Genomic DNA, 15,714 nt, shown 5'->3' on the forward strand with positions numbered 1-15,714 from the left:
GTATGACACAGGACCTACATTTGTTGGAGCTTTGGTCCTCGACCTGGCAGTTGGGCTTCAATGCTAAGAAATGCAAGATCATGCACCTCGGCAGCAGAAATCCGTGCAGAACTTACACCTTGAATGGTGAGAATTTAGCTAGAACTTCAACAGAACGAGACTTGGGAGTGATCATCAGCGCAGACATGAAAACTGCTAATCATGTGGAGAAGGCTTCATCTAAGGCAAGACAGTTGTTAGGTTGCATCCGCAAGAGTTTCATCAGCCGGAAGCCTGAAGTCATAATGCCATTATACAGAACCATGGTGAGACCTCATTTGGAATACTGTGTGCAATTCTGGAGGCCACACTACTGAAAAGATGTGCTGAGAGTAGAGTCGGTGCAACGGATGGCCACCAGGATGGTCTCGGGGCTCAAGGATCTATCGTACGAGGAAAGGCTGAAAAATTTGCGGCTGTACTCACTCGAGGAATGTAGGGAGAGAGGAGACATGATCGAGACGTTTAAGTATATTACCGTATATTACCGTATATTTAAGTATATTACCGTATCGAGATTCTCTTTCTCAAAGGACCCTTAGCCACAAGAGGGCATCCGCTCAAACTCAGGGCGGGAAATTTCATGGCGACACCAAGAAATATTTCTTCACCGAGAGAGTGGTTGATCTTTGGAACGAGCTCGCGGTGCAGGTGATCGAGGCAAACAGCGTGCAAGAATTTAAGAGCAAATGGGATGCCCATGTGGGATCCCTTAGAGGATTAAGCCAAGGGAACCTGTCACCAGGAGTGGTATCCCTAGGATAGTAGACTTGGGGGTGGGTCAGTAGAGTGGGCAGACCTGATGGGCTATGGCCCTTATCTGCCGTCATCTTCTATGTTTTATTCCATATTGGGGAGGGTGTATCTCTGTTCTGTGTATGAAAAGGGCATAGTTTTCAGCTGGCATTGACTGCGGGATCTGTTGTGTTGGCCTTTTCCTAGGTACCCACTGGGTGTGAAGCTCCCCTACTCCATCTCGGGGAACGTGTTCGCTATCCCCGCCCTTTACCCGGACGCTCCGCTGCTATTGGCGGCCGCCGTTCTGAGAACACTGTAGCCGCGCCCCTTTCCTCTCCTTATACGGAGAGCGCATGCAAATGAGGGGAGTGTTTTGTTTTTTTTAAGGCGCTGCGCGCGCGTGTGCCGCCCTCTGTCACGGTTCCCGTCTGCTGGTCGCCGCGCGCGCTTTTCCCCCCCTGTCAGGCTCCGCTCTCGCGCTCTCTCCCAATCATGTCCGAAAAGCTGCCCTACAAAGTCGGTAAGCCGATCTCGCTCGCTGCAGGGACTAAGGTACCGGCGGGAGGGCGCGCGCGGGGCTCCTTTGCTTACCGGGGTGGGGGCTCGAGCCCACCGCTTCCCCTCAGGTGAGGCGGTTGGCACGTGCAGAAGCGCCGCACGTGCCCTCTCTGGAAGAGGAGGGGGGGGAGGTCGTGCCGTGCGGGGTCGGGGTTCCTGACGGGCGCACGTAGGTGGGCCGTTAGCATGACCGCTAGCCCTGTGGCCGTGTCGGGGAGACCGCGCGCTTCTCGACCCACCATGCACTTTGCACCGTACGGTCGGCGTGTTGGCTGTGAAGCGTTCCTCTTGAGCATGCGCGGCCCGGCCCCAAGGGTCTCTGGGAGCTGTAGTCGTGCCGTGGCTTTGGGCAGCTGGAAGGCTACGGGCTGCTGTGTCGGGAGAAACTACAATTCCCGACACGTAACGGGAGGTCTCTGCGGGAGCGGTGAGAGGGTGACCATGTGGACCCACCACAGGGCTTTCTGCCTGCCGAGTTGATGCTCTCACTTGCGGGCACATAAACTGCCATTACTGTGTTTTTACACTTTTATGGACAATGCAAGAACGAAAAATAGCTTGCAAACTTAAGTATATGTCATAGATTCAGTGGCTGATTTGGGATTTGCTTTGGCAGAAGCCCCGGGAAATTACATAGTTGCATTTCTTGCTGCTGAAGGTAAATCACGGTGTGGCTTTTTCTTACGATGTCATAGGAAACCTTGGCTTCTGTGCTAAAGTTGAAAAATGTAGTTTGCCCAGTCGTGTCATTTACCTTTAGCAACTCGTTTGATTGAATTGGCAACTGTTTGGGAAAAAAAATCAATAATTTGTCATAGTGATGAAGTGGAGTGTTGCAAGACTGCTGAAATAGTTCAAATATGTTGGGTTGGTTATAGGAGACTGATGGGAACTGAGCTGAGACTTGCAAAGTTTTCGAATGAAGATTGCGAAATATAAAGGGAAAAGATAGTTACTGGTGTAGTTAAAGTGTGTGTGGTTTGGGTAAAATTTTAAAGGAAGAAGAAAATATAGAAAATACTATTATTTCTCCTATATCATTTCTATAGCACTGAAAGGCGTACACAGTGCTGTACATTTAATGTTCAATAGACTGTAAGCTTTTCTGAGCAGACACTATCAATAATAATAACTTTATTTTTATATACCGCAATACTACAAACAGTTCAGAGCATCTTAAGGTTGGAGAGTTTCTAGCAGAAGGAATGATATGACGGGTATTTGACAGCGAGTAGGAGTTAAGAGTTGAAAGCAGCTTATTAAAAAGTGGGGTTTTTAGCTTGGATTTGTATACTGTTAGAGATGGAGCATGATGTATTGACTCCGGCAGCCTGTTCCAGGCATCTGGCACTGCAAGAAATAAGGGACGGAGTTTGGAGTTGGCGATGGAGAAGAGGGGTATAGATAAGAGGGACTTACCTGGTGAACGAAGTTCATGGGGGGGGGTAGCATAGGGGGAGTTAAATGAGGCTAGATATTGGGCTACAGAGTGAATGCATTTGTAAGTCAGTAAGACATGTTTGAACTGTATTCAGAAACAGATGGGAAGTCAATGAAGTGACTTGAGATGGGTAACGTGAGCATGGCGGCTCTCACGGAATACGAGTCATGCAGTAGCATTTTGAACGTATTGAAGGTTGAGTGGAAGATGTGAGAGAAGTATGTTGAAGTAGTCTTAAGCGAGAGCATCGATAAAGGTTTTGTTAGTGTGCTTGGAAAGGAGAAGTCAGATTTTGGTAATATTATAGTGGAGGAAGTGACAAGTTTTAGTGGTTTATTGGATCTGAGCAGAAAAAGCTAGAGAAGAGTCAAAGATTACCCTGAAGTTGCAAAATGACAAGACAGGGAGGAGGAGTGTTATCCACAGAAATAGGACAGAGGTGGGTTTAGGCGGAAAGATAGTTTGGTTTTAGCCATATTCATTTTTAGATGGTGGTGAGATATCCAAATGGCAATGTCGGACAGGCAGGCTATGGTTTGGGCCTGAATTCCTGTAGAGATATCTGGTGTGGAGAGGTAGATCTAGGTGTCATCAGCATAGAGGTGATATTGAAAACCATGGGAGATCGGTGTACCGAGAAAGCAGATATATATGGAGATGTAGTAGAATTGGCATAAGCAGCATAAAATCTGTTTTACTCTGGGATTTTGTCAAATACTTGTGACCTGGGTTGGCCACTGTTGAAAACAGGATACCAGGCTTGATAGACCTTCAGTCTGTCCCAGTACGACAACTCTTGTGTTCTTTTTGTATATGTTAAACTGTCCATGTAGTAAACCTGATGCTTGGTCCTAGACCTTATATTCACTATATGACCCTCCGTGAACTTACGTGAGGCTGTGGATCAGTTGTGAAGAATTTTCACATTTTGCCTGTAGGATCTTTAGTACATTGGCCCCTTCCTGACCTTGAAGAGGTTACAGGCTGCTTGAAAAGAAGCTTGTCCCAATGAGAATTTATCTACATTATTTTCTAAGAAATACTTGTTTGATTATATAATTTATACATTGAAAAGCTTTACTGGGTTGTATGAGAGAGGTTTCGAAGTGGTGTTCTAAATGAGATCAGTAGTTGTACATTCATGGTTTGTACACCAGTAATGTCTTATCTGTTTCTTTTGCCCATCTTATGGCAATGACTTATCACTAATTTCATGTATGTACTTTGACTCCAGGGCATTTAATTGTTGATGTGGCTTTGAAAACAGGATCCCATATTTACCTTCAGACTTGACCCTTCAGGCTGACGCCAAGTGATATCAAAGGTCACAGGAAAAGATTATGGTATCTGGGGTTTGTATTTAGTGTGATGTGACTTTGGGCATTTATGTTCCAAAGATGCTTTATGACTGGCTGTTGCAACTGCATTGTAAAATGATGTTCTCATCAAAAAATCTCTGATTTTAACATAGGTACCACACAAGTGTGGATTCTGGTCTCTTTAGGACCCGTCTGATCTTGAGTTTGTATAATTTGTTCTCACTTGTTATGCTTCTTTTCACATCTGGTAAGAAAGGAAAAACATTATTCATATGGGATAGCGCAGGGATAGGCAATTCTGGTCCTTGAGAGCCACACGCAGCTCAGGTTTTCAGGATATCCACAATGAATATGTATGAAATGGATTTGCATACACTGCATCCTTGAAATGCAAATCGATCTCATGCATATTGTGGATATTCTGAAAATCTGACCTGCCGGTGGCTCTCGAGAACTGGAATTGCCTACACCTGGGATAGTTCCGGGAAGGAGGAGGAAAAGAGGAAGTTGCTACAATCCAGTTGGGTTTTCAGGATTTCCCCAATGAATGTGCATGAGATCTATTAGCATACAATGAAAGCAGTGCATTCAAATAGATCTCATGCATATTCATTGGAGAAATCCTGAAAACCTAACTGGATTGCGGCTCTCGAGGGCCGACATTTGACACCCCTGCAGTAGAGCATTAGGCCAACAGGACAGGGCAAGACAATGTGTGCCTGGCTGGTAAATAGGTTATCTAACAATCAGACACCAGAGTGGGGAAATGAGTGCACTTTGTCAAGATTTCTCAGCTTATGGTCTTTTCTCATTTCTGTTTGTAGCTGATATCAGTCTGGCTGAATGGGGCCGGAAAGCCATCGAGATTGCAGAGAATGAAATGCCGGGGCTGATGAAGATGCGGGAGATGTATACACAGTCAAAACCACTGAAAGGTGCTCGAATCGCAGGTTGCCTCCACATGACGCTACAAACGGCTGTTCTCATCGAGACACTGACTGCCCTTGGAGCAGAGGTACTCACCTTAATAGACAATTTTTTTTTTTATAAATATTTTTTAAAAATTATGAATAAGCAAGCATATATACAATATCCACAATAAACACTACATGTCAAAACCCCTCCCCCTCACAATAATACAACAAAAACCCTTAAGACACCCTCAATTTCCCCCCCCCCCACACACACACCCTTACCCTGTCCCATATGAGTGGCTGGAGGTCTACAAACTGAAGGCAGCCACAGGAATAGCACAAAATAAAATAGCAATCATGTTAGTCATAGCAAACATGTTAGTCATGCTTTGTAATACCATGTTTGCCATACTATGTTCTGCAATACTATGCTATCTCCACCATGGTATTTCTCACACACCATGTCTGTCATGTTATGTTTTGCCATGCTTTGTTTAACTGTCTTGCTATCTCCTAACACAATATATCTGAGAGTGTAACACAGGGGTTATAGGTACAGTCTCAGCACCTTGAGGTTCTGGATTCAAACCCACGCTGCTCCTTGTGACCCTAGGTGGGTCGCTTGGTCCCCCAGTGTCCCAGATATATTAGATAGTGAGCCCACTGGAGCAGACAGGGAAAAATGCTTGAGTTCCTGAATAAATTAATGTAAATTGTTCTGAGCTCCCCCTGGAAGAAATATAGAAAATTGCATAAATAAATAAGCTCACATAGTATTATCTTAGTTTGAGCCCAGTGTCAATAGACAGCTTCGCTGATAAATTATACTGAAAAAATTCATTAATTTTTATTTTTAATTCATCTAAAAATTTTGTATCAACAAGCAATGTGTTATCAAAATCTCCAAATAGGTCTACTATACTCTTGCTGATCTATTTGAAGTTCAATCCATACACCTGCATGATCAGATAGAATAATTGGGTCTATAGAAGCTTTAATCACTTGTTGAACTAATTAAGTTGAGACTAAAATATAATCAATTCTAGAAAAAGACTTAAGAACATGTGAACAAAAGGAAAATTCACGATCATTAAAATGAAGAATACGCCAAATATTTTTTTAAATCACATGAATGCCCCAAATTATCTAACCCTAATGCTTTTATATTTCTACAAGGTTTTTTATACAATAATGGATCCATAACAAAGTTAAAATCTCCAGCCACAACCAATTTGGAAGCAGCCAGTGGGAGTAACAATCTCTGTAATGTCTTAAAAAATTCATTTTGATTCGAATTAGGGGCATATATATTAAACAAAGCCAGGCTATTATTTCCCATATTCATCTCCACATGCACCCATCTACCCTTCGGATCTGAACCTACTACCGTATTTTCACGCATATAACGCGCGCGTTATACGCGTTTTTACCTACCGCGCATACCCCTCGCGCGTTATATGCGTGAGCGCGGTATACCAAAGTTTTAAAACATAGTTCCCACCCCGCCCGACGCCCGATTCACCCCCCCCCCAGCAGGACCGCTCGCACCCCCACCCCGAACGACCGCTCGCACGCGCTCCCATCCGCACCCGCATCCACGATCGGAGCAAGAGGGAGCCCAAGCCCTCTTCTCCGGCCGACTCCCCGACGTCCGATACATCCCCCCCCCCCCCCCGGCAGGACCACTCGCACCCCCACCCCGAAGGACCGCCGACTTCCCGACAATATCGGGCCAGAAGGGAGCCCAAACCCTCCTGGCCACGGCGACCCCCTAACCCCACCCCGCACTACATTACGGGCAGGAGGGATCCCAGGCCCTCCTGCCCTCGACGCAAACCCCCCTCCCCCCCAACGACCGTCCCCCCCAAGAACCTCCGACCGCCCCCCAGCCGACCCGCGATCCCCCTGGCGACCCCCACGACCCCCCCACCCCCCTTCCCCGTACCTTTGGTAGTTGGCCGGACAGACGGGAGCCAAACCCGCCTGTCCGGCAGGCAGCCAACGAAGGAATGAGGCCGGATTGGCCCATCCATCCTAAAGCTCCGCCTACTGGTGGGGCCTAATGCGCGTGGGCCAATCAGAATAGGCCCTGGAGCCTTAGGTCCCACCTGGGGGCGCGGCCTGAGGCACATGGGCCCAACCCGACCATGTGCCTCAGGCCGCGCCCCCAGGTGGGACCTAAGGCTCCAGGGCCTATTCTGATTGGCCCACGCGCCTTAGGCCCCACCAGTAGGCGGAGCTTTAGGATGGATGGGCCAATCCGGCCTCATTCCTTCGTTGGCTGCCTGCCGGACAGGCGGGTTTGGCTCCCGTCTGTCCGGACAACTACCAAAGGTACGGGGAAGGGGGGTGGGGGGGTCGTGGGGGTTGCCAGGGGGATCGCGGGTCGGCTGGGGGGCGGTCGGAGGGTCTTGGGGGGGACGGTCGTTGGGGGGGGGGGGGGTTTGCGTCGAGGGCAGGAGGGCCTGGGATCCCTCCTGCCCGTAATGTAGTGCGGGGTGGGGTTAGGGGGTCGCCGTGGCCAGGAGGGTTTGGGCTCCCTTCTGGCCCAACTACCAAAGGTAAGGGGGGTGGGGGGTCGTGGGGGTCGCCAGGGGGGTCGCGGGTCGGCTGGGGGGGCGGTCGGAGGTTCTTGGGGAGGGCGGTCGTTGGGGGGAGGGGGGTTTGCGTCGAGGGCAGGAGGGCCTGGGATCCCTCCTGCCCGTAATGTAGTGCGGGGTGGGGTTAGGGGGTCGCCGTGGCCAGGAGGATTTGGGCTCCCTCCTGGCCCGATATTGTTGGGGAGTCGGCGGTCCTTCGGGGGGAGGGATGTATCGGACGTCGGGGGGGGGCATCAGGCTTTCAGGATGGGGACAGACCTTCAAGGGGGGACAGTGCATGGAAGTCAGGGGGGGTGAACGGAGAGTCGGGACAGCGCACGGAAAGTCAGGGCGGGCGAAAGGAGCGTCGGGCAGCATGCGCGGTATACCCGTGAGCGCGGTATATCAAAGTTTTTGTGCAAATCATCGTGATTTCTGCGCGCTATATCCGTGTGCGCGTTTTATACGGGTGCGTGTTATTTGCGTGAAAATACGGTAATTTAAAATTTTCTGAACACTTTTTATTGATAAGAATAGCTACCCCTGCTTTTTTCCCAACTGCAGGAGCGAAAAAACAATGTTTCACCCAACCCCCTTCCAATTTTTTTGATTCCATTATAGACAGATGAGTCTCTTGAATGTAATAAATATCCGCATTCTGCTTTTTTAAGAAAGCTAATGTTTTTTTTTTTCTTTTAATCTGATTGAGGCCATTCACATTCGGAGAAAAAATTTTAAAAGCATCATAAATTTTATAATTAGCATAACAAATCAAAAATAAATAAATCAAATTATTCCAAAATTCATGAATAAGAACCATTTTCCTAAAATTAAATTTTTGAATCAGAACCTTATACCCATTACCCCATCCCACCCTATCCCCCCATCCCACCCATACGCCATTGAAAACTTGAAAACGCACATTTGATAGTAGGTACTGAAATGCTCCCCACAAGCTTAAGATTAAAATTAATTATATCAATATAATAAGCCTCAAAAATGCTAAAATTAAAGGACAAAAATCAATCATTATTAACCTAACATTAATATATATCATTAAACAAAGATTAATATCAATATATGAACTTTAAAAAGAACTTTCAAAAATTCATATTATCTAAAAATAAAATCTCTTTGCATTTCTTAAACTTAACTAATTATGTTCTATGAATCTTTTATATATATATATATATATAAATAATATAATACCCTCAAAATGTTGATATAATAATTAGAATGCAACTCACAATACAATTATAGAAATTATAATAGAATTCTCAAATCCCAAAAACCTTCATTTTAAAACAAATCAACTGAAACACTGTTAAAACAAAATAAGATAACAAATAAAATCCGTCCATATAATTTGTATGAAGACCCAATTAAACCCCACCACAACTATAATTTCATACACAAATAATGACAATTAATAATGATGTATTTAAAAAGAGACTCGTATCCTCTAATCATATCCCAATCAAACTTAATTATAATCAAGTTATTACTAGTTATTAAATCATAAAAATATAACCCCACCAAATTAAATATCCTCCAACAAAAAAGAAGATATTAAATTAACATAAGTTTAATATGAAAATGGAACAAATTTCTCCCTATTAATTCCCTCTCTATTCTAATACCATCATTTACATATTATATCTAAATAGTATATATCATCATCTTATAATCACATATGAGATAACACCCCCCCATCTAAAACTATACTTCTCAGTATCTAATATAATAAAATGCTAGGCCGCGCATGCGCACTCAAAAGTCGTGTTCCCTGATCTGTCGCGGAAACACGACTGCGCATGCGTGCCCCTGGCTCTCACTGCACTATGCTCAAGCTGCCACCACGGCTCCTCTCTCGAACTGCAGCAGGATCGAGAGAGGAGCTGCGGCGGGGGCTTTCAGGACAGAATATGATTACCATGTTTCTTTAGGCAGCCCCGGTTGTTTACTTGGATTGAATGTCAGCATTAGGGAATCCTATGAGCTCTCTCAAACTCCAAAGGATATTTTAACTTGAGTGGCAGAATCTAAGAAAGAAAATGTTCAAGGAAAGAGATGGCATCATTATTTTCAACACCTTCAGGGAGCCCAATAATCCTTAAATTATTCCGTTTTCCCCTATTAATAGAATCCTCCATTTCTTTAGAAAGAATATCCACTTTTTCTTTGTATGATTTGCATCTCTTTAACTCCACTTCATTTGCTTTCATTCTTTTTTCCATCTGATCCACTTTTAATTCAAATCGTTCCATACGTGCTGTAAGACATTTTACTTCTTCCTTCATCTCCTGCAAATTTTTTGCGTTGTCCGAAACTATGTCAGTAATTAGTTTCAGCTGAGCGAAAATGTCTCCATTATCCTCTTTCGGCAACGGCACTTTCGCAGGATTCACATGATCTAACTTTGATCTTTTAGCACCTCCTCCACTTGTGCTAGTCACTTCATTTTTCATCTGCTTACTTGTAGCCATTATCGGACTTGAAATCTCTCAAATTCAATAAAATGAAACTAAATTAGTGGCTTATTACTTCTTTCATAAAGCTTGTAATTGCAGAGCTCGATCACCACCCAACCATCCGGCTGCACTTCCAAGCCACGCCCCCATAAGAAATTAACATAATATAAGAATAGGGTTACTATATGGTTCCCGGAAAAAAGAGTTTGGATTAAGATATCTTGGTTTTACTTTATTGAAAGCAATGGAAATAAAACCCAGATGTCTCAATCTGCGCTCCTTTTTGGGAAGCCATATGATAACCAAACAAGAATCCAAAGGTCCATTAAGCCAGTATCTTTTTTCCAACAGTGGCCAACCCAAGTCACAGGTACCTGGCAAGATCCCAAGGAGTAAAACAGACTTTATGCTGCTTATCATGGGAATAAGCAGTGGATTTCCCCAAGCCATCTCCATAACAGCCTATTGGCTTCCCTTTTAGGAAATTTATCCCAACCTCTTTTTAAACCCTGCTATGCTAACTGCTATGTGCACCATCTGTTAATAGCAGTATCGGACAAACTGGAAACACCGATTTTGCAGTGTATAATTGGTGATTGATGCAGACACTACCTTCCCTCACTATGTTCTTTAGGTGTGACTAGTTTCCAGTTTGTAACTCAAGATGCCAAGTTCTCTGGTAAAATCTTTTTTTTGTACTGTGAAAGATGCAATTAGATCCATTTTATCTCAAGGTCAATACAGCTGTTCCCAAACTCTAGACTGCAACTCAAGTGGAGTCACAAAATCCATGTTTGAGGTTGCAGTATGCTAGTTCTTTTTAATACTAATTTATTCTTGTTTGCTTTATACGAGGAATCTTCTAAGTTTCAACACTTTTAGTGTTTTAAACACCTATTAAACATCTCAAAAGCAATCACTTTTCCACATAAGGTAAGCTGGCTTGCCTGACTAGTCACATGACATTCTATGACACCCCCTCTTACCACTTCTTCCGCCCTAACCATTTCCTGCAAAAATATGAAGATGTGGAAACTTTTTGAAGAATCCTTGTATATTTTTATACATTATTGTACTTTTTTGTTTGTTTTTTTAATTCTTTCTCTGTTAACAGCCTTGACTAATTTTGGTTGCAAGAGCAATCAAGCAGGTTTTATGAATGAATAAATGTGCAGGTATAGGTTTGGGGAGAAATTGATGGTCATTATAGTGGTATTACTTTTTGAAATAAGGTTTTCAATTCAGACATAAGCTATGAAGAGCAAAACTGCAGCTTGTCAATATCTTATCCAGTTTTTCACTCTTTTTACAAAGGTTAGTAGTTGTCAAAATTAATCCAAAGTTGATTGTTTATCCCAGAAATGTGTTCTAATAAAAGCCATATTTCTCCTGTACAGTGATCTAAACATCCTGTATACTGAATCGCAGATGGTTTTGTCTAAGGAGCTGAGAGCAAATGGGAACTCTCTTAGGCATAGCAGAGATTTTATAGAGCATGTTGCTGCCTGGGCAATTTAATTATACAGAGCCACTTAATCATATTTGCATGGGTTTTTTTTTTTTAAGAATGGAGATGTGGAAAGGTTTAATACAGCGCTTGACTTTAATTTTTCATGAACACACAATTTCATTTTCTGACAAAAACTCTGCACCAGAAGAACCGATATGAGCTTAAGCAATGGTAACTAATTGGAGATGTGAGCCACTGGACCTGGCATGAAGAAGACAGGGTTATCAGGATGGCCTCTCAAGAATGCTGTAATAAAGCGGCCCCTTTTAATTGCCTTTGGTTCCTACTTTTTTCTTTCCTGAACCTTTGAAGTTAAATTTTGTCCTTGTCCTATGACACTTTTGCATTGCTCCAATAACTGTTATCTTATCTCTGGTCTAACTCCCTCAAACATCCACAGAGCCTTGTTTTGCTGTGTTCCCTCCTAAGGGCCTCTCATCCTGTCCCTCTTTTGGTTCACATTTAGTTATTCTGTTTGTCTACTTATTTCTAAGTTATTTCTACAGATAAGATACATGACGGGTCAAGGAAAGGGTAAGAAGCCACCTGTGACCCTGAGAGATGCATAGAAATATATTCCCTATGCATCAATCATGACCCGTCAGTTAAGGGGCCAATTTAAGTTTGGTTGGTAACAGAGAAATGACACAATCCAGAGTTTGGCTAGACACATGAGATTTAACAAAAAACAAAGGAAGGTTTATAGTTTTACCTTAACTACACTAAAAGGTTATGTGAACTAACTAAACATGTGACTGAGAAACCCATAAAACATGAACTCCTAGTTTATCCCAGGACAAGCAGGCAGCATATTCTTGACTGATGGGTGACGGCACCGACGGAGCCCCGGTACGGACAATTTTAGAGTGATTGCACTCTAAGAACTTTAGAAAGTTCCAGCTCGGCCGCACCGCGCACGCGCGAGTGCCTTCCCGCCCGACAGAGGCGCGCGGTCCTTCAGTTTCTTAGTTTCCGCGGAGCTAAGAAGACGCGTCTCTCTCAACGGCCGTTGTGAGAGAATCTTTCGTGAATTCCCGCTCGCGAAAACTGGTTCAGGAGATAATATTTCCTTTCCTTTTTTTATTATTTTCTAAAAAAAAAAAAAAAAAAAAATTGTTTCTTTATTGTTTTTCCATTATTTTCGGTTTTGCCCCAGCGGGGCCTATAGCCACCATCGAGGCCTCGGCCTTCGATTTGGCTGAAGCCGTTTTTACATTCATGCCCCCCCAACCCGGCTTCAAAAAGTGCCAGCGGTGTGCACGGCCAATTTCACTGACGGATCCTCATAATTGGTGCCTTCAGTGTCTTGGTCCCGACCATCGAGCGTCCACCTGCACCCGCTGTGCAACTTTGAAAAAGAGAACTCTTAAGAATCGTGAGATTCAACAAAAATTATTGTTTGGTGCCGAAATGTCTGATTCTACACCGGTACAGACATCGGCACCGGTGCAGTCGGCACCCACATCTTCGACACCACGCGATACCGCGGCGGTGTCGCCTCCAGGTAAGCCGGCTAAGAAGCCTTCCCCGTTAGAACGTCCTCCGGTCTCAGTGGCAGCGAGCCCAATCCTGCCGACCTCGAGGCGCTCACGGAAGCGCTCCGCTCCAATAGAGGTGAGCCCCTCGACATCGGGGTCCTCATCCTCGGAGCGTAGAGCGGCACCGCAGGTACCTTTAAAGAAAAAGACGGTACCGGTGCCTTCCCTTGAGGAGCGTATAGCTACTGTTCTGAGGGCGCAACTTAAAGAACAGCTACAGCACCTCTTACCTTCAGTCCTGGCATCGACCATACCGGTACCAGTCCAGTCTGAGCCACCGGTACCGATAGTGGACCGTCCTATTTTATCGACGCCCACTCTATCGGTACCGGTACAGTCGGTTTCCTCTGTCTCCATGCCGATTCTAGCGCCGGAGCCGAGAGCTCACCATCAAGCTGTACAGACTTCGGCTCCGGTGCGTACCGTAGCATCTCCCGGTACCGAATCTGGCAGGTCGGGGAAGTCTCTTCACAAGTCCCGGCATTTAGAGCCTTCTACTCCAGAGTCTCGAGACCGGAGTTATCAGGTTCGAGACCCTGACTTATGGGGTGACTCAGAGGATCCTCTTCTTTCGGAGGGAGAATGCTCTTCTGGTGATGAGGACCCGTCTGTTTTAGGAGCCTCTTCTAAACCAGAAGTGTCTTCCTTTTCTTCCTTTTTGAAGGAAATGTGTGACTCTCTCTCCATTCCTTTGGAGGCTGAGTCAAAGAAATCCAAGGCTTTTTTGGATGCTTTGGACTTTGACCAGCCCCCAAAGGAATATCTTAAATTACCTCTCCATGATATTCTGAGAGAGACGTTTTATAAAAATCTGGAAACTCCTCTGACTATTCCTGGAGCTCCCAGAAAATTAGACTCATTGTATAAAGTCATTCCTATCCCTGGGTTTGACAAGCCCCAACTACCTCATGAGTCCCTTTTGGTTGAGTCCACCTTAAAAAAGTCCAAAGGGGCTAGTGTTTATGCCTCAGTCCCTCCTGGCAGAGAAGGCAAATCTATGGACAAGTTTGGTAAAAGGCTATACCAAAACGCTATGTTAGCTAATCGATCAGGAAATTATGCTTTCCATTTCTCTTTTTACCTTAAGCATTTAATCCAAAATCTCACTGCTTTTGAGAAATATCTTCCTGATCGGAAAAAGCCTTCTTTTCACCAGACTTGTTCATCTCTGTTGCAGCTCCGAAAATTCATGGTAAGATCCATATATGATACTTTCGAGCTGACCTCCAGGGCCACAGCCATGTCAGTGGCCATGCGACGACTAGCCTGGCTTCGTGTTTCAGAACTGGACGTTAACCACCAAGATAGGCTAGCCAATACACCTTGCTTAGGGGATGAGCTGTTTGGAGATTCCATGGACTCCACAACTCAAAAATTGTCCGCTCATGAGACCAGATGGGACACACTTCTGAAGCCTAAAAAGCCTCCTCCATCCAGGCCTTTTCGTCCACAGTCATCCTACCAGCGTAGATTTGTGGCTCGCCCTCTGCCTCAAACTGCACAACAGCCGAGACGTCAGAGGCAACAACGTCCAGCTGCTAGACAACCTCAGCAGCAACAGCAGGTAAAACCTACACCTGCTCAAAAGTCCACTCAGCCCTTTTGACTTGGTTCTCCAAAACATAGCCAGTCTTGCTCCTTCTACCCAAATTCCACAGCCTATAGGAGGACGCCTTTCTTATTTCATAAGCCGTTGGGAACTTATCACGTCAGATCAGTGGGTCCTGAATATCATTCAACACGGCTACTCTCTCAACTTCCAATCTCTACCTCCTCCAAGTCAACCAAAAGAGTCTGCTTTGCACACACCTCAGTCTCTTCTTCTTCTCCAGGAGGTTCAATCCCTTCTCATTCTAAATGCCATAGAGGAGGTCCCTCTAGATCAAAAAGGACAGGGATTCTACTCCCGTTACTTTTTGGTCCCCAAAAAAACAGGAGATCTCAGACCCATTCTAGATCTCCGCGATCTCAACAAATATCTGGTCAAAGAAAAGTTCAAAATGCTCTCTCTAGCCACTCTTTATCCTCTACTGAATCAAGGCGACTGGCTATGTTCCCTCGATCTCAAAGAAGCATACACTCACATACCAGTCAATCTGGCTTCCAGACAATACCTCCGCTTCATGGTCAATCGTTGTCATTACCAATACAAGGTGCTACCCTTCGGCCTTGCCTCCTCTCCAAGAGTGTTTACCAAATGTCTGATTGTGGTAGCTGCTTTTCTACGCTCCCACCACCTTCAGGTGTTTCCTTACCTAGACGATTGGTTGATAAAGACCAATTCTTCTCAGACAGTGCTCCAAGCCACCAACCAGACCATCAGGTTTCTTCAAATTCTAGGGTTCGAGATCAATTTACCCAAATCTCATCTCATCCCCACTCAGAGGCTTCAATTCATAGGAGCTATCTTGGACACAACCCTCATGAGAGCGTTCCTACCGTCCAATCGTCTCCAGACTCTTCAGTCTCTATGTCAGCAGGTGCTTCCACTGCCGTCCATCTCAGCAAAGCGAATGATGATTCTCTTGGGTCACATGGCTTCCACAGTTCATGTCACACCCCTCGCACGTCTTCACCTGCGCACTCCTCAATGGACCCTGGCTACTC

The 15,714-nt window shown here is 45.0% G+C and overlaps 1 protein-coding gene across 1 annotated transcript in view; it reads left to right on the plus strand.

Annotated features, from left to right (window-relative positions):
- The first annotated feature begins 1,153 nt into the window (after positions 1 to 1,153).
- AHCY (adenosylhomocysteinase) overlaps positions 1,154 to 15,714 on the plus strand; it is a 42,289-nt gene continuing 27,728 nt past the window's right edge. Inside the window, exons 1-2 of the mRNA XM_033963817.1 lie at positions 1,154 to 1,297; positions 4,920 to 5,110. Coding sequence (XP_033819708.1) covers positions 1,270 to 1,297; positions 4,920 to 5,110 — 219 coding nt within the window. The 5' untranslated portion in view covers positions 1,154 to 1,269. The remainder of the gene's footprint in view (positions 1,298 to 4,919; positions 5,111 to 15,714) is intronic.

This window comes from Geotrypetes seraphini, chromosome 11, assembly GCF_902459505.1.
Source record: "Geotrypetes seraphini chromosome 11, aGeoSer1.1, whole genome shotgun sequence".
NCBI classification, from domain to species: domain Eukaryota; kingdom Metazoa; phylum Chordata; class Amphibia; order Gymnophiona; family Dermophiidae; genus Geotrypetes; species Geotrypetes seraphini.